Source organism: Lissotriton vulgaris, chromosome 1_1, assembly GCF_964263255.1.
Source record: "Lissotriton vulgaris chromosome 1_1, aLisVul1.2, whole genome shotgun sequence".
Lineage (NCBI taxonomy): Eukaryota > Metazoa > Chordata > Amphibia > Caudata > Salamandridae > Lissotriton > Lissotriton vulgaris.
In genome coordinates this window covers 409,782,543-409,807,912 of record NC_141685.1, presented here as the reverse complement: position 1 = coordinate 409,807,912, position 25,370 = coordinate 409,782,543, and the positions used below count along the sequence as shown (strand labels likewise).

The following is a 25,370-nucleotide window of genomic DNA, read 5'->3' as shown; positions in this document are numbered from 1 at the left end:
TACCAGGGACTCAGAGATGCTCAGAGATTATGTCTGTACCTATAGAAAGTCCCCTCATGTTATCTTGTTTTTGATTACGCATGTTTTACACATACAAAATGTATACAGTATGCGCGACTAAACAGTCATGTTTAGCTACCTTTTCCTTAATACTCCTAATTAATAAGTTTTTAAACTTCACTGCATAGTTAAGTTTCATGATCATCCGCTCTATCAGTGTCTCAAAACCTACTATATACTGCTTACTACATACAGCTATCGAATATTGTTAGTTATTTGTTCCCTGTTACATCTACCACTCTAATCCCTTCCTGCGTCGCAGATGGATGGCAATGCCGTCGCAGTTCCTAAGTTCTTTTGAGAGGGGAGTCGGGAGGGGGGAGGGAAGGAGAGGGAGCAAGGAAGGGGGGAGGAGGGGGGCAAGGGGGGAAAGGGAAGAAAAAAATCTGGATTGTTTCAGCATACTTTCTGTGTTTATGGTTAATGCTTTTTCTCAACTATATGTCTACAAAAGCACTACTTGCCGATATTTCAAGGGGGCCCCCACAGAACACTCATAGCGATCTAACTGACCGTACTATTAGCCTATCCCCAGTAATAGACTACAGTACCATGCTCACCACAAACTCGAACAACGCTTGCTCAATCGACACCATTGTAACAGCAATACACGCGAGACAGAACAGACCCAACGAAACAGCTTACTCATTCATACTCAACAATCACCCACTACTCTCTAGCCTATTCTTTAACAATATACCACCTAAACAAGAGCGACACCATAGTAACCAATGACTCGTAATACATCTATTTCGGAGGGCCTTAATATTGTTTCCTTCAACGTTAAAGGCCTCAATCACCCGGTCAAGAGGAGAAAAGTTCTGGAGTACCTGTCCAAATCCAAGGGCGACATCCTCCTCCTGCAGGAGACTAAACTGTCAAAAGATGACGCTGAATTTATAAACCAACATTGGATATCTCACAATCTTTGCTCTCCAGCAGTTAGCAAAAAGAGGGGGGTTCTTACACTAATAGCTAAGAAATCCAACTTCTCCATAGTTTCACACACTCACGACAATAACGGCCGCTTCATCATGGCACACCTTCAGAGAAACGAAGATCATATCCATGTCATGAACATATATGGCCCCAATAACGACGACCCAGAGTTTTGGGATTCACTAACCCTGACCCTAGAAGGCGTACCCCAAGGAGAATTACTAATTATGGGAGGTGACTTCAACCTGCCACTAGATCCAATCACCGATCGTCACTCGAATTACTCCTACCACCCTACACGATCGCACACTAGTTTACACCGCCTATGCTCCAGATTCAATCTACACGACTCGTGGAGACTCCAACACCCCGACGCCGAGATTACACCTTCTACTCGCCTCCTCACAATTCCTACTCGAGGATAGATTATATCCTCATTAATAGCCCCTTCACTCACCTCATCGAAGAAACCAGTATTGCCCCTAAATTGATTTCCGACCACTCAAGCATACAGACCAAACTAGTGGGCTCCAGTTCCATTCTCCCCCCTAAAAGATGGAGATTCAATGACGAAATATTTTCTGAGCCGGAAAACAAACAAAAGATAGAGGCCGCCATCCTAGACTACCTCAAACTTAACGACACCCCTGATTCGGACATAGCGAATGCATGGGAGGCACTCAAGGCCACGCTGAGAGGAGTAATAATAGGCATTCGAGCTCAAGCTAACAAAAAATTAAACAAAGATTTGTCCACTCTGGCGGATAATATTAAAAATCTAGAAACCGCGCATATGGCAGATCTCCAAAATTCTCTGATTCTACACGACCTCACTAAACTCCAATATGAATACAACTCGATACTCAGTAGAAGGGCGGGGGTCTGGGTCAATAAGTTTAAGGCTCTAAAGACTTGTGAGGGCAACAAAGCTGGAAAGATTTTAGCGTCATATCTAAAACATAAAAAAATGCAGTTCAACATCGCCTCAGTTAAAGATAGCAACAATGTCATCCAAACAAAGCAGAACCTAATTCTCAATACATTTAAATCATTTTACCAAGACCTGTACAAAAATAATCTAGACTTTAACTCAGAAGAGTGTAACAGATACCTAACCTCACTGGGTCTACCTAAACTCAACGATGCTGACAAGGACACACTGAACTCTCCGATTACCCTACAGGAAGTATCAGAGTCCATTAAAACACTGAAATGTAAGAAAGCACCGGGCCCTGACGGGTTCTCGGCCAGCTTTTATAAAGAACTCACGAACTCCCTGAGCCCGACTCTTCTAAAACTTTTCCAATCCTTTAGCGCAACAAAAAGTATAACCAAATTGATGAGTGAAGCTACCATCATAGTCATACCTAAAGAAGGTAAAGACCCTCTGCTGACCAAAAATTACAGACCAATCTCCCTAATTAACTTAGATTGCAAAATATACGCAAAGATCCTCGCCACACGACTAAACTTACAACTCCCAAAGCTAATTAGTACATCACAAGTAGGTTTCATGAAGCAGCGCATGTCTAACGATAATACAAGGATCCTCTGTCACGTCATTGAAAAAGCCAGAATACTCGCAGCCCCAGCCGTAGCCATTACTCTCGACGCAGAGAAGGCGTTTGACAGAGTCTCCTGGTATTTCCTCAAGAGCTGTATGTCCGTCTTTAACCTGGGGGAACATTCACTGATTTGGTTATGGCCCTATACCGTTCACCTTCCGCACGCATTGCTATAAATGGTTCATTATCGGACCCCTTTTCTTTAGAACAAGGGACGAGACAGGGCTGCCCCCTCTCACCATCACTCTTCCTCTTAGCAATGGAACCCCTAATTGCTAATATAAAAAATAATGAAAGCATCAAAGGAGTGAAATTTGGAGATAAGTGCGTCAAACTAGCCGCCTATGCGGACGATACCTTGACTGTAACAGAATCACCAGACTCCTCCATCCCTGCACTAATGACCACCATTGATACTTACTCCTCCCATTCAGGATACAAACTCAATCGGGATAAGTCTGAGGTCAAGCCACTCAATATTTTAACACCCAAAGAGGTGCTGGGAAACTCAGGACTATGTTGGCAACCAGAGTTTGTGAAATACCTAGGTATTGAGTTTGGTGACTCCCTTATGGAGACCCTCCAACGAAATGAAAAGATAACTTTAAATAAAATCAAGACCCAACTAGAGGGGTGGTCCCCTCGGTTCATTACTTGGTGGGGCAGAGTGGAGACCATCAAGATGATGATTTCACCTCTAGTTAATTACCTAATTTCTATGCTCCCTCTAACCCTCACATCAGACTTCTATCACAAATTAGACATGGCCATCTCTAACTTCCTATGGAAAGGGAAAAGAGCAAGAATCAGCATAAAAAAGCTTCGCTTAGACAAATCCGCAGGTGGGGTCAATTTACCAGACTTTAAAAGGTATGAAGCTGCCTTCCTAGCCAAACAAGGAGCCTACTGGCTCGCACCTTCACCTGACTATAATCCAGTGTGGCTAGAAATTGAGAAGGAAATCCTAGACGGTATCACCCCACTCGTCTAACCTAAACAAACTAACCCACTCTAAATCAATATTTCATAACACCAAATCGGCTCTCCTGCAGTTTGACAGAATCCTAGAAAACATCATTCGGGGCTCACAATGGGAATCCCTATGGGACAACCGGAACATTATGTACAAGGGGAAACCTATGCACAATGCGACATGGATCAAAAAAGGCATATTGTTCCCATACCAGCTATTTGCGGGGGCATACTCTATTCCATTCAGTGACTTACAAATCAAATACGATCTTGAACCAATTGAATTTTACAACTTCCTAAACGTAAAAACAGCATTGTCCAAAACAAAACTCTCCCCGACACCACACTCCCTCCCAACATACCTTGCCAGATTGAACAGACTAGGACACCATGTTTCCTTTCTCTATAGACTCAGCCGTCCCCAACAATCTAGCCTTACTGCCCCAATCACACAATTCTGGAATAACCTGTCATCCAGGCCAATCACAGACTTAGATTGGACCAACACATGGATATCTTGCATGAGACACAAAATCAGCCCTACGCTGTCTCAGACAAAATACTGGCTCCTACATAAGGCCTTCTGGACCCCAGCACGTTTATTTGCACACATCACCCCAGACACCTTTTGCTGGAATTGCAAACGTGCGGAGGGTGACTTATCACACATTATCCTAGAATGCGACTGCGTAGCACAATTTTGGGAGAAGATATTCGAATTGATCTCAAAACTATTCCACATTACACCAGCAAAAGAGCTTCCTTACCTAGTTTTCGGATTCACCCAGGACCCATCCCTTGTTGCAGACGATAAGGCATTACTTGACCTCCTCCTCACGGCGGCGGTTAAGACAGTCCTTAGCAACTGGAAAGATACCAGCAAAGCCAACTTCGCAGGGTGGCTGAATTGGATAATCAGCTTACGTGGCGCAGACAATATTGCACTCCATCAGACACCGTGGCGCCCTCCCACTAGAAAATTATGGTCGACTCTGGATAACTACTTCACGACACATAAGCCACCTTAGAATGGTCCACACACCGTCCACGATCCATCTCCAGGTGTTCGCAGACTCCCATCATTGTACTATTATTTATCATAGAACATTTTCCTTTCTGAATGAGTAAAATGCTGTTGGAATACGTCTGTTACTAAATTGTTATTGAGTATAAGATACGTGCTCTGCTGTTTTAGGCAAGATACCAACCATGTACTTTTTGTATTGACATGTACTATGATGCATTGTAGCGTACAGTAATTTTGAACCGTGAAATTATGACTCTAATTTCGCTACTGGATCTACTTTTTACATGTTTTGCTGAAACAACCAATAAAACACTTTTGAAATAAAAAAAAAAAAAAATTAGGCTTCTTATTCCCTCTTTGTTACCGCTCTGTCTCCTTTTGGGACGGCCCATCCAGACTGGATCGTTGACTTGCGGTGCTACACTGTCTCCTTTATTAGTCCGTAAGCGCGCTTTTTTTTTCTTTTTTTCTTTCATTCGGCTTTAATATAAATGAGGGTTAAACTGTGAATGGAGCTAGCGGGTTCACACTGTGATTAGCTGTGTTTCATTCGGCCACTATGTAAATATAAATGAGGGGAAAGCTGTGAATGGAGCTGGCGGGTTCACGCTCTGATAAGCTGCGACGCAGCCGGCAGTCTGTTCAGAAAAAGGGCGGGGGAATAATAAACAAACAGACCAATCCCCGTAAGCCCAGCTCTCCCGGACCAAGAAGTGGCTGAAGGAGCGAGAAAAACAAGTCTGGCCGCCTAGAACTCTCGCAGCCTGCAGACGGATCCAGGTGAAATGGGGGCCCGAGTTGGAGCTTTGTATGCGCTACAGACGTTGGGTAGCAAGAGGGTTTATGTTGCTTCTATGTGGCCTGAGTTGTTCTGAGTGTAAATGGAGGAATCTGCTACCGCCGGGTTTTACACAAACAGTTCACTACCCAGGGATTTAATTTGTTTACCTCTCTCCCAGAAGCAAAACTTCACACATGCGTGTAAAATCAAGCTCCCCTGCTTGCAAATATCCTCCATTTTTCATACTGTTCCCGATCTCCACAGCTAAGGGGCACTAAAATGTGGAGCGATAGTAAGTTACTCAGGATCACACAAGTTGATCTGTGGTGAGCTGGGATTCGGACGCGTCAGCTGGTTTCACGGTGCATCTCTTAAAACCTCAAACGCATCTGCCCGACACTGAAAACCTCCTTGCTCTGCACTTCAGGTTTAGTGAGTGCACCCGCCTCCTCATTTGAGCATTTTGGGGTGAACATCCGGGGAAGAGGTCTTTCTATTTTGCTGAATCTTTCCATCCACAGCGCTGGGGAATGTCCTGTGTCTGTGCATTTTTTTAAAACATGGTGTAAGACGCACCATTCCCACCAGCATGGCGAAGACACACAAAGCCCCCTCGCCTCACTGTAGCACCCACAAAAAGCAGGGGTCCTGCATCCAAATCATAGATAAAATATATTTAAGCTTCCAAAGACAATTTGCCTTGACGTTTGCTCCATCTGTATGTCTTGGGCCATGCTGCCCCTTCCCTCAACAATGGTAATAAACAGCATATTACACTTTGCACATCTGCATGTATGGTTTAAGGCACCCAGTTTTTATGTGCTGTAGTTCTAAAGACCGGTACATAACCATGCTTGGAGCACAAGGAGTTAAATCCCTGCAGTGAGGTACAATGCCTGTTACAAACTTCTGTTGTAAGGTGGCCTTAGTACCTTACATTTGTCAAGCAGCCCTGGAAGAAATCCCCTTAACCGCATCGCTGGTGCGGTTATTTTTGCGCTGTGCGGCTGTTTTCAAATAACCGCGTTACATGACGAGCTCAGCTCGTCATCCGCACACGTCACCCGTGGCTGATGACGAGCTGAGCTCGTCATCAGCATCGAAGGGGATAATGAACCCTATAACATTAGAAGGCATTATGGCTTTGGTAAAATCAGGTTCCCCCAGGGAACCTGCACGGCCTCATGCACTGACTCTGGTTACAAAAAAAATCCTTCCTGTAATCCGTGATTTGGTCAATGCCTCCATCACCACAGGTGTGGTCACCCCAGCTTGGAAATGAGCAATGGTGAAGGCACTTCTAAAAAAGCCTAATCTTGATCAAGACAATTTGGGGAACTATCGTCCCATCTCTTCTCTCTATGATTAGCAAGATCCTGGAGAGGCGCATCAATACCACTCTTGTAGAGTTCCTTGAATTCAACAATCTACTTCACTCTTCTCAGACAGGCTTCCTTTCCCAGCACAGGACCAAGAACACCTCTTCTTGCAGTAACAGAGGAATCCAGGAGGTTTTTGGATCAAGGTGGTACAGAACCTATTAGCCATCTGGACCTCAGTGCTGCATTCAGCAATGTCAACCATGATACATTGATCCTTAGGATTAGGGACCTGGGCGTGACAGGTGGTGTCATCACCTGGATCCAGTCTTTCCTAGAAGATCGTTCCTTTCAGGTCTTTGAGGGCGATGTTATCTCCAAACGTATGACCCTCAGTTGTGGTGTGCCTCAGGGATCATCTCTGAGCCCCACACTGTTCAACGTTTACATGCGTCCATTAGCAGAGATAGTCCGTCCATTTGGCATAAGAATTGTAACCTACTCCGATGACACATCACTTGTGGTGGCTCTAAACCACCCTGAAAAGTCATCTGGCCTCCTTGGAAAATGTCTAGAGGAGGTAGCCAAATGGATGGAGCTATCCTGCTTAAAACTTAATGAGGACAAGGCTTATGCTTCTCGAAAAACTCGCCGGTGTTCAATCCTGACCTGCTCTGGCCCATCTGTCTTGGACCCGCTCCAGAACCCAAAAAGCAGATTAAAAGCCTGGGTAGGTGCTTGGACCGCACTCTCAGCTTTGAGTTTCAGGCGACTAAATTATCAGCCACCTGCTACGGCCTACTGAGGATGCTTCGCAAGATACTTCCGCTTTCCTTCCATTCCAGGCAAGAAGAGTATACTCTCTTGCCTGGATTATGGTAATGCCCTCTACTTAGGAGCCCTCCAACTCTCAATCTCCAAGCTCCAGATTCTTCAAAACTGCGCAGCTCGTCTGCTTTTCTAACTCCCTCAACGACAATCCGCTAAACCTGCATTAAGAAGCCTTCACTGGCTACCTGTCAGGGAGAGAATCCTGTTCAAGGCAATGTGCATTACACACAAGGCTTTCTGGGGGAAGGGGCCAACAATCAGTCGCTCCATGATTATTCCGTACCAGCCTAGCAGAACTCTTCGTTCCACTGTCTCTCTCTTGCTACACTCCCAAAAATAAAGAGAGCTAGATGTGGCAGACAATCTTTTTCTTACAACTCTGCCAAACTATGGAACTCACTCCCCCCATACATACATAAGGAATCCAACCTGCTGCTTTCCGGAAACTCCCCAAAACGTGGTTCTTCCAAAACCCCACTTAATCATGGTCTCTCTCTCTACGCGTCCAACCCCGGCGCTGGGAGGCCTTAGTGTAGCTATCACACAATATAAAGGCTTTTTCATTCATTCATTCAACTGGTAGAATAACTATGAGGCAATAAGCATTGTTTTCTCAAGCTGTTCTACTGCTGTGCGGTAGTAATGACACACTTAATTTAACTAGCATGTCATTAATATGTGCATTGCATGTTTGATTGGCATTGAACACGAAAGAGTGGTTAAAACCAGAGTCCTTGTTTCATGTAAATACCTTCATTTCTGTTAAATCTAGGTTTTGTCCAGTGGGGGCCTCGTCTCAGCCTGATTAACTTCCCTCTTACTCATTGGCTTCCGAGCATGACAGCCATTTAAACAATGACCGTGCCCAAACTAACCTTTTAAACTTGAGCCATGGTCTGATCAGACCTGTAAACAGAGCCTTAACGGTCCAATTGCAACCAGGCCCCATTTTTAGCTCTGCTTCAAAAACTCTTGACTTAGCCACTGACTGGGCTTTTATCAAAGCAAAGTGTGATGTTTCTAAAAGCGTACATTCTTAACTATATATTTGAATATGGTTCTGCGACTCAGCCTTTGTCTGTTCAGACAAAGGTTGGCGGGTGGGGCAGAGGGGGGAAAGATAAACAAAGTGACCAATCCCGGCAGGCTCAGTTTTCCTGGGCCAAGAAGTGGCTAAAGGAGCGAGAATAGCAAGTCCGGCTGCCAAGAGCTCTTCTAGCCTGCAGAGGGATCCAGGTAAGGTGTGGGCCAGAGCGGGAGCTTTGTATGCGCTACAGACGTTTGGGAGTAAGAGGATACCCCGCATGGTTAATGATGCTTCTACATGGCGAGCCCCATCTGACCCACGTCTTGTCCCCCTTACTTAGCTGCACTGAAAGTTAGTGCAACTGTGCTGGGCTCACACAGGCTCAGGGCAGCGCAGGCTGCAGCAGTGGGGAGAGAGTTTGAGGGGCGCGCGCATGGCTCAGATATCTGGATCGAGCACAGGTCATTGCAAATTAAGCACAGCTGCGATGTTCCCAGGATATGGTGCATTTAAATTGTAGGCGTGTAGGGGGTGAGACAGACCTCGGATGTCCTGCAATATGTAGTATCTGAGAATCGGGGTACCTTAGCATGAGTGGAGCATGTGATTCGTAATGTAAAGAAAGCAGTCTAAAAGCTTGAAAAGCAGCATAAGGTGGTGGTGCTTATGAACTTTAGAAGGACGCTTTACGAAGGAAATGGACGCGAGTAATGAAAGTGTTGTGCATGTCTGGAGGCATGGGGGCCCAATGCAGTTTTCGAGGACGTAGTGGGGCTACACTCTGGCTCCGTGCAATTCTATAAATGAAATAAGGGGGCACTTCAGACACAATCAGAGGTGGTGTCTCGTTTAGCGCATGCCATGTACATTAAGAACGCGCATAATATGTGCCCCATTCCACCCAAAAACAAGCATTTACAATGCAATAGGTCTCTCATTACTGAAAGTTTGAGCTATTGGTGTTGCATTATTATCAGCAACGCCAATAGCTCAAACATTTATTAATGCGAGACCTATTGCATTACAAATGCTTATTAGTTTTATTATCAGTAATATAAGACAGCAATAACCTTCACATTCAGAAGATATTGGCTGAGGTGGTAAATGAAAGTATTCTCTGAGTATAGTTAGCTACACGCCTAAGAGTGAAGCAGAAAAACACACCATGAAGCCATACTTAATGACAAAAGACAAGTGAGCGGTAGATGAAAGGAAAAGAAGTTTCAAACTGAAGAAAAACACTCAAAACACAGTTTACTTGCCTGAAGATGCCCCTCAAAAGTGTGGAATTGTGGGATTGCTCATATGTCACAGGATAGTATTTCTAAAGGGAGGACCATGGCCACACCTATATTGTAAAACATTTGAGAGAAATAACTTATAAATTCGGTACCTAAGTCTAGGTAGCAGGATGATGCAAAACGTACATTTATAGCAGATACTAAACGTCATTGTAGTTAAAGGTAACTAGTGCTCTAAAACCCTTTTTGTCTTGCAGTCAACATTTCTTGCTGACAAAAAGCAGTGTTCAACTTGTTTCTATTGGTAAAGTTACACATGTGCTAACCTCTTAAAAAAAGCCCAGTAGTTGTTGGAATCTCATTATTTTAGAGTGAAATGTACTAATTGCACAGGCCATGTGTGCTGAAAAGCATGCCTTTGTGGAACTACTGTTTAAAAATATGCCTACTCTACCTTTAAGTTTTAATGACGAGATGCGTGCTGTCAACAGGGACAGCTAACAGTCTTCCAACGGGGTTTGCGTAGTTAAGAATGGAGTATGGAAATCATGGTGGTCGAGAGCTAGTCTGCTGCTGTAGTTTATCTCCTCCTCGTGAACTCGCATTCAGAAACCAGGGACATGGCATAGAGTTGGGTAGAGCTTGGTTTTTGTGTTTATTGTGAATGCTTTCTTTCAACCTCTTGCATACAAACAGAATGAAAACTGGAGCGAATGTAACATTTTTTTATGATTGGTTTTGCTTGTAGGTCAACTAAACTGGTTATAATTGAGAGGCTACTACTGCTTGCAGAGCGATACGTGATAACTATAGAGGTAAGTTTTTAGTTGCAATTTAATTCCTTTCTCTATTCTTAACACCCAGTGTTTCCCTTCTGTTGAAAATCAATGCTTTTAGTGTCTAAAATCTGATATAAATAATAGTTGCAAATCGTTGTAGGCCTCAAATTGTGACCTGCCTAATCTCTATTCATTTGTCAGGTCAGTCGGCAACCTGATATGATTCCTTCCTTTGCGAAGTGGTATATAGAATGATTCACAAAATAATTTACTGGTTGCAAAAGCATGTGTTCAGTTTCCAGTCACTTTTTGCCACTATGGTTTTGTTACATCTGGCCCCTAGTTGCTGAAGAGTCTGCCGTTTGGCCACACATCCTCCCCACCAGTCATTTCTGTCTTCCATTCTCCTCTGTCTCCTATTTTGTACCACTCTCCTGTGTCTCCATCCCTTCCCCACTTACTTTGCCCCACAGTTTGGAAATGCATTATAAAGCATAATGCTTGAATCGATGCGCAATTAAAATTAATTGCCGATTTAAGTGTTTCTTGATGCCTGTTTACAGTAGTATCATTGTTTAATATATCCGGTATACCATCTTAGTGTATTTCACCACATTTTATAAGCCAACCAAAATGATTTCTCCTCTCTAATTGTGTTTACAAAAACACCAGTCACAGATTTGGGTGTGATTACTGCAAATAAATCATACGTCGGAGTTTTGGTATTTTTCTTTACACCATAAAATCTGCCTACCACTGACACAGTATTGACAAATGTCCATGTCTACATCATTTATGTATCATTATAGCATATTGTAGTTGCTGAAGAAAGTCTTATATAGTATACTTTCAATCATATTTTATAACACTTGTAGCCATATGTATTTGTAAGTTGGTTAGCTCTAATTTTTTTCCTCTGTCTTAAAACATTGTCCTGATGTGCAAACATTATCTTTAGATGATCCTTGATCCCTTTGATTGAGTACCATATGAAATTCATAATGTTCGAGGCAGGCATGTGTGCTGTAGCTACACATGCTATGTATAAATCTGTCAGCGTTGGGCTCTGATGATTACAAGTTGTTTTTTTTTCAAATAAGTTTTCTTCTAGTCACAAGGGAGTGTGACTCCTTTTCTTGGTGATACTGCGATTGGTCATTGAGCCAATTTCCAGAGTTTTTTTCCACTGACTGGTTCGGATGTAATCTCTTGTGGTCCGATTCAATACTTTCGGGCTCCTTGTGGTTCATTAGTAGATCTCCACTATGGTATTGTCTTGATCGCGTAGTTTTATTGCCTTCCGAGTGATCACCCTTCTGCATAGCAGGTCTCCTACTAGCTTCCTCAGCCCACAGGCCATTCCCAGCTGGGCCTATCTGATGGAGACCACTAGCCGTAGATTCCTTAACGCAGAATTATCCCTAGGCGTGAGACTGGATCCGGAAAGATTTTCTGCCACAGCACTCCTGCACGCTGGGGGGACTGCACCACGTGACTCCACCCTCACGTAGTCCTCATTCGTGAAGTCAGCGAGGATACATAAGTCCCACCCCGCCGTGCCTACGTCAGTTTTTTCTCTTTCCGCGTGCAACGCGGATCAGGTTTACTGTCCTGGCCTGATTTCAGGCCTTCCATTCTCTTTTTAAGCTTCGACGTTAAGTGGAACAGTGTGCGAATGCCTTCGGGGTTCAAGACGTGTACCTCCTGTGCCCGGACCCTCAACCGATTTGAATGTGGTGCCTGGGTGAGCACCACGACTCTGAGAGCTGCGACGCCTGCCAGCACCTTAAGCCTAGATCATGGTGGGAACGCCTGATGAAGTTGCTGTCATCGCTAGTCCAGATTGGTGTCGTCTCAGCATCCGTCCCCTACCTCGGAGGCGAGGAGCCGCTGGTTTTGTTTGCAGAATCGCCTTTCGCCACGGCCCTTTGGGCGTGTGTCACCGGCTGGTAGGTCTTTCAGTATGTCTCTGAGGGCTTGTCCTCCTTCCACTGTGGGCGCCGGCTCCCCCGGGACAAGTTCCCCTGCTTGTCTCCTCCCTACCTGCCATTTCCCAGCACGGAGGTGACTAGGGCTCAAATGACAGCCTATACTGCGGTGCTGCAGGCTTCTTTGGCCCTTCCTCCACCTCCTTTGACGTCTGCGGATCCCTTGCCTTGCGCGGGGACTTCAGTGGCGTCGCCGGCACCTAGCGCCAAAGTTTTCGGCTTCAGGTCGTAGAAGAGTGGCATCGTCTAGGTGTAGTCCTTCGGGGCTCCCCTCTTTGGCGCCTAGCGTCCCTGCCTCGCTGCAAATCCCTACAGGGCTCCCTGTGGTATTGCAGGGGATCTCCGGGATTCCGGGCTTGTCCCCGAGTCCCCCTCAATCCTTTAAGCAGGCAGTTGCCTCACCAAATGTCGAGCCGGTGCCGGCTTGGCACCGGGAACCTTCCTCCCCGGCTCCGGTGGAGTCGTGGTTGGAGACCGGGAACTGGGGCGCCTTCCCTAGCCCCTCTCGGTCCTCGACGCGGGCGGCTGCCCCGTCTGAGGTCAAGCCGGTGCTCTTTCGGCACCTCGCCTTCGCCGGTTCGGCGCCGGCCTCGTCCCATTCTCCTAGAGAGCACGGGGTGGCATGAGTCGGCCCGGCGCCATGTTGGCCTACTCCAGCTTCCGTCGACGCTGATCAGGCGCCGATGGTGGACTCCACGGAGCCGCGCCGGGTTCTGGATTCAACTCCTGGGGTCCCTTCTTCTCCTGAGGTCCGTCACTTGCTGGTGTGTTCCTTCCCGGACACAGGGCACCGTGTAGTTGAATTTTCACCGCCATCTTCCAGGGAAGGTTCTTCGCCTTCCCCAAGGTCTAAATGCTCAAACCCTTCATGCCGTGGCTTGCGGCTGGCTTCTCCACCGGCCTCTCCGCCTTCCCCTAAGGCCACTCAGGTTCCCCATTCATCCCTGGATCCCCCACTATTCTGGGGTTGGTGGTTTTCCCCAGGACATGGGGACGGATGGCTCAGTCTGCAACCATCACCCACAGAGTAATTACTTTCCCCTCCGCGGCGCCCTACTGAGGCCAGTGTGGCCTTTGTTCTGGCCATTTCCACGGCTACTGGTATTCTGAGGATGGGTGAACCTGTCACTCCATTTCCTACAGACAACCTCTTGGAGATTCTCCACCAGGGCTCTGGTGGATGGGAGTTGATTCTTCCCTTTGAAGCGTCACTCCATAATTCTCTTCTGGGGGTTTGGGGGCGCCCTGCCACAGGCGATCAGGTGCCTTAGGCACTACTGCACCGTCATTGTCCTGCTCCGCACGACCAGGTCTGGCTTTCTTTCCACCCTTCTACTCAAGGCGCTCTACTGCGCAATGCCTTTCCGTGTTTGCCTGTGGTGCTGTACCCTCCGTCCCAGGAGGCCCGGTGGTTAGATTCATGGGGACGTAATGTCTTCGCTTCTTCTAGTGCTGCCTTTTTATTTTTGTAAAACATTTTTATTGGTATTTTTCCTGTACAACATACAGCATATCTTTCATGGTCGATGAGTTCGACAAACAAATTGATCCCGCATGGGGACCGTTTATCACAACTCCCCAGCATAGGGGTTGAAGAGGATTATGCCTGTATCGTTCAGTTCAGTTCAGTAAGTGACACTGTCCCACACAAATCTATGACCGTATGCAGGGTACGCGCCCAGATGTTGCTTTCCAGGCCACGTTAGGGGCGTGTGATGTAGTGTCTCTCCATACGCGAGCTCGTGGGGGATTCGGAACTTCTGCCTTACATAAACCTTAAATAAACTTGGGGTAATAAAACACATAAACTGGGATGCACTGTCATATGCTGGATGTACACATGTGGAAATGCCTGAGAGCTGCACTATTACAGGAAATCTTGATGGACTTGCGCCGAGTCTGGCCGGGAGAGGGGGATGGGGACAACACTAGGAGCCATCTACGCGGGAATGTGGCAGTGAGTCGATGACTTCTATCTAGAGCGGCCCAGCAGGTGTTTGAGCCCGTTGCGATCCCCCCGCTGAAGAGGGCTTGGGGGGGAAACACCTCCCACCGTGTCCGCTGCTGCATCTATTTCATGCGTAAAGGAGTGAAGTAGCATGGCCCAGGGCATGGAAATTGGATGTTTGTGAATTCCTCTGGCTTCCTCCTCGCGCAGTAGGCCTTCCTCCGCTGCATCCCATTTCTTGACTGCACCCACCCACGCCGGCAGGTGCCTTCCAGTGCATTGTTATGCATCGCTTGGCCAGAAGGAGTACTAGGGAGGCAAAGCACATCTCGACTTTCATGTGCTTGTGCCACATACCGATACCAAGGGCACTAGCTTCCCACATGTTTAGATCTCGGAGGCCCATGACCGTTCCAATAGTAGTATGGACTGTGCACCAGTAGCTATGGAGGGACAGACAGTCCCACAGCATGTGGAAGAAGGAGGCCGCTGGCTCCCAACATCTTGGGCATACAAAGGCGCCATCAGGGAAGTACTTCTGAAGCTTTGCAGGAGTGAGATATGCCAGATGAAGGATATGTAATTGTATGTTTTTGAAGCGATAGTTGCGGGAGAATTTCTTGGTGTATGCTAGTGCTTTCACCCATCCCCTATCATGTAAAGGCCTGCGAAAGTAGTCTTCCCATTGTTCCCTGAGGGACGCAAGCGAGAGTTGCTGACTGGTACATGTAGCTTTATATATCCAAGTAACTAGGTGCCTCCCCTGGCCCATCTGTAGGATCGCGTGAAGGATCGGGTGTGTCAGGGGTTCGTCCTCTAGCGTGTGCCAATGTTTGCGACAGTCATTTAACAGTTACCTATGTAGCAAGATTTGCCCCCTTGGAAGCTCAAAGTCAGTCACTAGCGTCTTAAACGTCTGCAGTTTCTTTCAGTGCTGCCTTGAGGTCACTTAACACTTTGTGTTTGCTGACCTGAGCTACTTCTAGCCTGTGGGATTCTTTCTCATGTCTTTCATGAGGGGGCCCGTGCTGATCTGTGGAGCCATTTGTTGGATGGTAGAGAGTTGGCCGCATTTATTCCTCGTACGGCTTTGGATGTTGCTGATGCTGTTGGCCGTGCTATGGCCCCTTCTGTGGCTCTCTGTCGCCATGCTTGGCTTTGCGATGCTGTTTTCCCTGAAAATATTAGAGAGCGTCTCATCGACCTCCTTTTTGATGGGGTCCTGTTGTTTAATACTAATGCAGACTCTGCCATTCAGCGTCTTCTTGCGGGGCTCCGTCGTCCTCCTCCTCCTCCTCCTCCTCCTCCTCCTCAGTAGGTTGGTCTGCTGATCCTCCCGGGCTTGGTGGGAGACGTTATCCCACCTGCTCCTGATGTTTGGTTCTTGGACGGGTGTTACACTTTCTGTGGGGGATACTTTGCCCTCTGGGTCCTTGGTTGGCCCTGCTCTTCAGTTGGCTGCTGGTTCAGCCCCTTTTGTGGTACAAATGTGTTTATTATGGCTGAATACTAAGCCTTCTGTGGTATCTGCTGCAGGTCTATGATTTTGTCCTCTGATGTGGGATTCTTTTTTCCCTAAGAGTGGTTCCCATGTTTCTTGGGAGGTGCCCTACCCTATGTGGGGTATATGTAGCTATTGTATAGCTCTGTCTCATGCTGGGAGGGTGTGGACTCCCCCTGGCGGGTTCATCACCCTTCCTGGTATTGCTGTTTTACGATGGTGTTACTGGGGTGTGGCTTGGCCATCTACGGCGTTGTGCCGCAGTGTTTTGGCCTTGCCTGCTGTTTGGTCTGGGCCTCTGTCTGGTCTGGGCCCCTGTCTGGGGGCATAGAGTCCTGGGTTGATGACCTGGTCAGTCCTACTTGTTACTCCCCTCATCTTCTAGCTGCTCTCACTGCTTAGTGGATCGGTTCTGTCCGGGGTGGTCCCCTTTAGGGGTTGTTCGGGACGTTTACTAGCCCTGCCCTTGTTCTGAGCCCGACGTGGTCCGGGTGTTTAGTTGTGTGGCTTTGTCAGCAGCTGGCTGCCCCTGCCTGCTCTTCTGTTCTGTGGCCGGCCACCTTGGCGTGGGCCCTGGAGCTCCTGCTTTGTCCTGTGGGGCCATTGTGGGCTGCCGTTCTTATTCTTCTACCTGCTTTACTGCTGAGGCGTTGTTCAGTTTTGTCTTTGGCTTCAAGCTGTGATGAGCTCGGCTGCCCTCTTCCTGGGTATGTTTCCTGGTGGATGGTTTGCTGTTTTTGGGCCTCTTCTCCTTGGAGTCTGTAGGTGGCTCATCTTCCTCTGCGCTGCCTGTACCTTGGGGCTTTCGGTGCTGGCACCAGGTACATTAACTGGGCTTGGGGTGTTCAGTCCTCCCCTTCGTATTGCTTTCTCCTGTTGGTGAAGGCTGGTTTACCTCTTTTGCAGGTGTTCCCCCACGGTGTTGAGGTTCTTTCCAGTTTAGGGCTGGTGCCTCTTCCCTGCTGCGGTGGACGTGACTTTTTTCCCTGTCCCCGTAGCAGATCCCCTGTGGGGGGGTCTTGGGCTCGTCTGAGCTGGAGAGGTCTTCTTGCAGAACCCCTCCACCCCCTTTGGAGTATGGCTAGGGTATCTATTCTACATTAACAAATCTGCAGCTAGTAGTCTCTATCAGATGTAAGAGTTACTTACCTTTGGTAACGATGTATCTGGTAGAGACGATTCTAGCCGCAGATTCCTTCACCACTCACCCTTCATCCCTGTTTCTGCAAGGGCCCTTCTGTCATCTACGCTCGCCTGCTCAGGGCGGCAGTCTTGTGCAAGTGCTTTCTTCTACTCCCTCCCTGGGGGATGCTTACCTTGTTGTCGTTGCTCTATTCCTTCCTTTCTGGTGATTGGTGGGTGAATGCCTGGGTACTTTTGCGCCCATGCATTTGGTCTCCAATGTAGAGTTTGTTGTGCCCTGCTTCCTTGTGTTGCTTGCACTTCTGACTATTACAGTCCTGGGGGTTGAGGTCCCCTGGCTGGGACTCGCCCCTCAGTACCTTTAGGAGATCCCCCGCCTGCTGGTGTGGTTGGGGGATGAACTGTCATTGTGCTTCCATTCGGACCCTGGACCCTTTCTTGGCTCCGGGCAGTGGTTGCAGATTTGTTTGTCTGCTGTGCCCTTTTTCACATGCTTTCTGTTTCCAGGGAAGCTGTTCGATTGGTTTCAGGCTTGCTTACAGTGGCTGCACTCTATTCTTCCATTCCGTGACTTGGTGCCTTAGTGCCTGGCACTATTCTGGATATGCTGTTCCTCACCTTTTGTTTCTTTCCCTTCTGTATAGCTGGGTTTTCGCACACTATTCCAGTATTCTCACAGTTTTGTTTGGGATGGCTCCGCATTGTGGCGCGGAAAGTTCTCTGAAGAAAACTGACGTAGGCGTGCAGGGTGGGACTTATGTATCCTCGCTGACGTCACGAACGCGGACAACGGCAGGGCGGAGTCACGTTGTGCCGTCGCGCAGGAGTGTTGTGGCAGAATTTTTTTCCGGATCCAGTCTCACGCCTGGGGATAATTCTATGTTAAGGAATCTGCGTCTATAATCATCTCTAACAGATTTTTCGTTACCGAAAGTAAGTAACTCGTACTTTACTTCACTTCTCTGGTCCTTTGGAGAATGACCTGCTAAGTTTCACTCTAAATTACCCCCATACTGACCAACGCTCCGTTTGCAACCTATGCCTCTCACCACATCATTGAGAGGAAAACTGTGAAGTCATTTCAATCAAAAAAAGACTTTTTGAGAACATGCTCGACACCAAGAGATGCAGTGTAAACAAACAATGGACTCGATATTTTTGGTCCACTGTTGGAGGAAGACGCGGACGCATCAGCAGCACAAGAGGAATCAATACACGATTCCCAGTCTGATTCTTAGCAAGATTCCGCCACCCTCCAGCCAGCACAGAAGAGTCTGACAGTGAGTACTTGTACCCCTGATCCAAAGCATAGATTCCGTCCGAAAAGACTGCTTGCGGTCCATCACTGCAAAAAAGCCATAGCATGTACCAAAAAACTGACTCTGAATCCTTGGGCTCAGCTCTGAAATTTTGGCCTACAGCAGAAGCCTCCAACTCCTCGACCTATGGGTCTGAAACGCCTCGATCATCAGTTTCGGCACCAAAATAAAAACATACTATTTCGGATCCTACCACAGCTGCACTTAAATCGAAACATCCTACACTGAAGTGTTTCACTTTGGAACTGAAATCTCCACAGGAGCCGATCCGCGATGTAATGCAGGAACGGCTCGATCTGAGGCAGAAAACGCTCCAAATTCAGTCTAGATCAAAGAAAATAGTTCTTCAACCAGCAAAACCTCACTCTTCTAAGAAACAGCAAACTTTCCAAGAGGCTTTGGATGTTCCTCTACAACCTCCAAAGAAGAAAAAGAATGATGCTGCCACTAGCTCTTTGCACATCATATTCCAACTTCACCTAACCCACAAACACCACCCCCACCTGCCACTCTGCCTCCTAACTCCCCACAATTATATATCTCCTCACTCACCTATTGTACAGGATGATAATGATATACCACAGAACATACATCCTGGGAATGCTTGGAATGACTGATATTGAACCACAAGGAGATATAAACCCTGATCTCTATCCCACCTGACCATCACCACCTGATGATGCCTCTGTGTATCAGGATTTAAGAGCTAGGGCAGCAGCTTTCCATCAAGTACCTTTACATAAGGACCCAATAGAGGAGGACTTTGGGTGTTTGCTATTATCTAACATGGTTCCTGTCTGGAGCTCATTACAACTCCTCTAAATATTCCACTTTCTAAACGCAAACTATCTATACAATAGCAGAATCTCCTACAACTGGAAATATCAGCTCTATTACAAAAATGAGCAACTCTCATATATCATATCATATCAAAAATTTATAGAGCGCACGTTCACCTGAGGGTTTCATGGTGCTTACTGATATACTATGGGAAATTCCTGCTCAGAGACTGAGAGAGATTAAGCCAATGCATGAGCAAACAACCATGTCTTGAGGAGTCGCCTAAACTGGAGAATAGTGACACAGGAACGGATTTCACAGGTAAGAGAGTTCCACAATTTAGTGGCAAGAGTTGCGAACCTGCGTCCTCCTTTGCGTTGAGATTTATAACGGGGGACAATCAGAGTTTGTGATGCAAATCGTAGATTGCGCGGAGGAGTATACTTGGGCAAAAGTTCTTGAATGAATTTAGGGCTGCGTGAATGGAGGGACTTAAACGTCATATAGGCGGCTTTAAAAAGTACGTGCTGAGTAATAGGAAGCCAATGAAGTTGCTTCAACAATGATCTTGCAGATTGCCAACGCGGGAGATGGAAAATAAGCCTGGCTGCCTGATTTTGAGCCATTTGAAGGCGTTTGCTGAGAAGGGCCGGTAGACCTAGGTAGATGGTATTGGCGTAGTCTAGATGCGACAGCACCAAAGCCATCACCACCTGGGTCAGAGCAGATTGAGTGAGCATCCGGCTAATCTTCCTTATTTTCCGAAGTAGGAAGAAACACGAAGATACCACTGAGTTAACTTGAGGTCTCATTGACAGAGATTTCATGACTGCCTTAGACTTAAAGGATGCCTACTTCATATACCTGTCCATCCCACACACACACAATATCTGAGGTGTTCACAAAATGTCTAGCAGTAGAAGCAGATCTCTGCAGACAAAACATCCATGTCTTTCCACATTTAGACGACTGGTTAATAAAAGCAAACAACCTCACCCGTTGCAAACAAAATACTCACCAAACCCTAAGCTTACTACACCAATTAGGGTTCTCAATCAACCTACAAAATCATATCTACAACCAGCTACCACACAATAATATCTAGGAACCATGTTCAACACACATTCTGCACCGCAAACCCAACTACATCATATTACTGATACATATTACTACGCCATTCTTACCTCTTTAAGTCAAAACAATCTGGAAATGGAGTCGATGACCATGCACAGTATCACCAAGAGGAGGAGTCACACAACCTTGTGACTCAAAGAAAACTTCTTGGAACAAAAACATCTTTTAATCTTCTGAGCCCAACACTAGATGGCGGACTTGTGCAAAGCATGTGAATCTACAGCACTACATGCCAAGAACAGATGCGTACAGGGTAATGAAATAGCAACGTATTTGGATTCTGAAGCTCACCCTTTAAACATCGTGGAGGCATACTCAGGATTATGTAGGCGAATCTGAGTTGTTAAAAACTCCTCCACCTTACCAGCCGATAAAGTCGATTATGTGGTTTGCTAGCCCATGTTGTAGAGCACAGAAACCACTAAAGAAACCATTGAAAGACTCTCCCCATGGACACGGAGATTATACTATCTTGTAGATGCTCTTACAAGGCCATGCTTGAGGCTAGGAAAGCGACCACAAGAAAGAAAGCCTGCCTACTATTCTTGTAGTTTAAAGTGCTACATGAGAGAAACCCACTTCAATTTTAGTATATTGACTTTTTGTTAAATATGCAGGTTTATTGTTCATAATGTACATACTCATTAAAAGAAAAACAAAAATAATACAATAGACATTGTATGTCTGTTTGGAAGAGAGTGCCTCTAACTGGCTCACTGTGTGCTAAAACAATTGTGTCCATAGGCTTGGATGTGCATATGTTTAAAATAAAAATTCATAACATAACTTCAAAATATCAATAAACCTTTGTCAGGATTGAGAACCATATTAAAACTAGGTTATCAATGGAAGTGAATGCACTATTGCTTGAATCAGTGCAGCAGGTCAAAAAGTCTCATACGGCTTATCTGGAAAGATGCAGTGTGATAAAATGCAATAGTGAACAGTTTCATTTTTCTCTTCCTCTGCATTCTGTTGTCCTGATTGACTCAGATGTTCATTAAAAATATTTTCCCTCAAAGTGTTGAGTTGTTTGGTTGTACAGAATGTGTTTTCCAGGGACTTCATTGGAATGCCATTGGACCAGGTTGTTCAGTGGGCAACGAAGATCAGTGCTGTTGCAGTTATTAAAGGGTTTCCTTCAAAGGAAACTGTTTATTTTGTTAAGTGAAATTTGTAGTTTAAAAGTGTTCACAGACTGCTCTTGCAGGTCTGAGACGCATTTTAAAAGGCTACTTAAGTGGGAGGCACAGCAAGTGCCTCTATGTTAGAAGTATTTATAGAGCCCACATACACCCGTGGTTTCTTGGTGCTAGAATAACAGAAACATAGCATAGTATTAGTTTCAGTAGTGTGCCTGTTTGAAAAGCCATGTTTTCAAAAGCTGTCTAAATCTGGCGTAGTAAGGGTTCGTCCTAATTTCTAGTGGCAGGGAGTTTCAAAGTAGCCATAGTTCATGTTTGAGCATTTTCAGCATCATTAAATCAATGGGGACAGTAGCCATATTCAAATGTATTCCTCATAATGTGAAATATTGTATTCATTATCAATATATTATTTAAATTTCAAACCGGTTGTAGTCTTTCTTTCACTTTCGACAGGCTACAGAACGCAGCAATATGACAAAACAATACGAGTCCCCACTCCGTAGGGCCCATGGATAAAACAAGCTTCAGCTGTGGGAGTACTTGAAATAAAAGAAAAACAATACCCGGGTCAGGGTCAGTCCCCGATGAGGAGTAGGGTCAGTTTTTAAGAATAACGAAATTTTTTAACCTCTGCAGCCCACCACACCACTTTGGAAGTATGTTGGAGGTGTCCCATCCCATTTTGGGGCTCCACGGGAGCTAAGCGTTATGCAAATTAGCCCCCTGTCGGTCATTATTGGGCACTCCTTCATGGAGCAGTTCTCTGCCTCCACCTGCACTGTTCTGAGCGGGATCAGAAGCTGATTTGTCTCCCACCGTGTGTAGCGGAAGTGGGAGGGTGTAGACTGGGGAGCGCATGAGCGGCCAGCAGGCCATGCTCCTCACCTTTTTAGCCTTCTATCTCTCCTGGCAGTATAGGGGATAGGAGCTCCAGAACCCGCCAGAAAAAGCAGTAACTAACCTTCAGTAACTCTCTTCCTGAGGGATACTCTAAGTAAAATGTTGGTGCACAGTCACCTGCGGTTTCTTTAAAGTGCTTTGCATCCTTAAAGGGCACAACATATTAAGAAATTGACAGCAGCACACAGAAATGGCACTTATATGTGGCTCTGCTGAGTCACTTCCTGGGCTGAATGAATGCACCGCATACCCATATGGCACCACTACCATCGTGCGGGGAGTGTTGCTGAAAACATGTCCAGATTCTATCTGGCTGGCTGAGTATGTCCGTAACTGCACACATCTGTTAACATAATCCTTGTTCCTTGGCTCACTTGTTTCTCTGGACTCACTCTGCCAGTCCTCCTATTGTATTTCCATGATTGGTTTATATACAGCATTGACGCCACCTGGTAAGGTTGCCCTAAAAAATACTAGGTTACCCTATTTACAGACCTGTGAAAATGTCTTTTACGGAAGCCCAAACAGTAAAGTTACCAATTGCCTATATTAAAAATGATGCACATGTTGCCCTCTCTTTATGCACACAAGGTGCTCAATAAATAATTTTCCAAAGAACTTTTTTAGGGTTCGCCTGCACAGTGCTTGCGAAACCGCTTTTATTTAACATATCTTAAAAGGGGGCTATTATCAGTTCCCAACGCCGAATTACTGTTTATTTGCTTTTGTGTGGAACTTTTTTTTTAATCTTCCCTGGCTGTACTCATTTACGATACTTCTATTCTACTAAAGCTGCTCACACCTTTTAAGCCCCATTCAGTGTCAAGATAAGATCTCTTCCCACGGCTTTTTGTGACTTAGTTGTGTATAGCAGATAATTTAGCCTTAGAACGTTTGTGGCATTTCCTATTCGTGCCTCAGTACCTTTCTTTGCACTTTGTAGGCATTATCTGATTGATTTTTTTCACCTTGATCTATTTGATAATTATGATCAAATTCTAAATGTTATAATAAACATTGTATGTAAAAAAAAATTAATATACAAGAGCTATGCTACATTTGACTACTAAACAGGCAGCCACAAGTGCAGTTATCTTGCAGACAACAGTGTCTTGATTTGAATGGTGCAGCAGGTGGCGTAGCAACAGGCCTAAAAGTTGTCAGAACTACACTAAGACCATAATATTGCTACATTTGACTACTAAACAGGCAGTCACAGTTGTTACCTTGCACTTAAAAGGGACTTGATTTGTGCCCACTAAACCCAGATTATTACTAAAATGTAAAACTAAACCGGCAATTTCAAGTGCAGTTAACTTCTGACAACAGGGCTATGATTTCAATGATGCAGTGGCCCCGGGGCCAAAAGTTGTCATAACTCCACTAAACACCAAATATTGCTATATTTGACAACTAGATAGGAAGTCACAAGTGCAGTCATCTTGCAGGCAACTGGGTCATTATTTGAGTGGTGCAGCAGGTGAAGTGGCACCAGGTCCAAAAGTTGTCAGAACTCCTCTAAACACATTGCTATGTTTGACTACTAAACTGGCAGTCATAAGTGCAGTTAGTTATCTAGCAAGTACTAGGGTCATGATTTCAGTAGTGCAGCAGGTGCAGTGACACTGGGACCAAAAGCCCCAAGCACCCCCCTAAACACCTATTATTGCTATATTTTATTACTAAACAGGCAACCACACTGCAGTAACCTGGAGTAACCAGGGTCATGATTTGAATGGTGCAGCTGGTGCAGTAGCACCATGCTCAAAAGTTGTCAGAACTCCTCTAAACACATATAAATGTAAATGTAGTTCATTTATATAGCGCTGTATCACCGACCGGTTTCTAAGTGCTTGCTTAGGGAACCCGTCCTGGTATTCCCCTGTTAGATAACCCATTACTGGGCATCCCCAAGGTGAAAGCCAGGCATCCCGCTGCGAGGGGCCGTCGTGGAGATTAAGCAAGCTATTGCCCAGAGTTGCAGAGTGGGACTCCATGATTGGAATAGGCACTGTGACGAGAATTGTCAGGTCCGGGGAAATTTGAGCCCAAGACCCGCCGAGGCAGGGAATTGAACCCTGGTCCGGGCCAGACCTCTGCATCAGGGTCTGCCGCTCCAACCACTTGAGCCACACATCTCCACATAATATTGCTATATTTGACTACTAAACACGCAGTCACAATTGCAGTTATCTTGCAGTTAAAAGGGAAGGGACTTTATGTGAATGGTGCAGCAGGTGCAGTGACTGGGGCCAAGAGCTCTCAGACCTCACTAAACCCAGATTATTGCTAAATTTTTCTGCTAAACAAGGCAGTCACAAGTGCATTTACCTTGTAGGCAATAGGGTAATCCTTTGAATGGTGCAGCAGGTCCAGTAGCACCAGGACCAAAAGCTCTAAGCACGCCACTAAACACCTACTATTGCTATATTTTAATACTAATCAGGCAGTCACAAGTGCAGTTGCCTTGCAGACAACAGGGTCAAGATTTGAATGGTGCAGCAGGTACAGTGACACTGTGCCCAAAAGTTGTCAGAACTCCTCTAAACTTCCACTATTGCTATGTTTTACTACTATATAGGCAAACACAATTGCAGTTATCTTGCAGTTAAAAGGGGCTTGGTTTGAATGCTGCAGCAGGTGCAGTGGCACTGGGGCCAGAAGATCTAGGGACCCCACTACACCCAAAGTATTGCTAACATGTCAAACTAAACAGGCAGTTTCAAGTGCAGTTACCTTGCAGACAACAGGGTCATGATTCCAATGGTGCAGCAGGTGCAGTGGCCAAGGCCCCATGGTTTCCTAACCCCTCTAAATATACAATATTGCTACTACATCAATTAATTCTATTTCCTACTTTCATTTCATTTTTCAAAATGTTGCTATGACTTACCCTCACTATACCACTAGTAACGGCACAATATATTGCCTTTTTGTACATTTACAACTCCTAACACGTTAACAGACT

At 45.9% G+C, this 25,370-nt stretch overlaps 1 protein-coding gene across 3 annotated transcripts in view; it reads left to right on the top strand.

Moving 5' to 3' along the window:
- Nucleotides 1–25,370, top strand: part of USP24 (ubiquitin specific peptidase 24) — a 1,909,144-nt gene that overhangs the window by 496,640 nt on the left and 1,387,134 nt on the right. For all 3 annotated transcript variants that reach the window (XM_086952711.1, XM_086952716.1, XM_086952707.1), the window contains exon 24: nucleotides 10,511–10,577. In XM_086952711.1, the coding sequence (XP_086808837.1) occupies nucleotides 10,511–10,577 (67 nt within the window). The remainder of the gene's footprint in view (nucleotides 1–10,510; nucleotides 10,578–25,370) is intronic.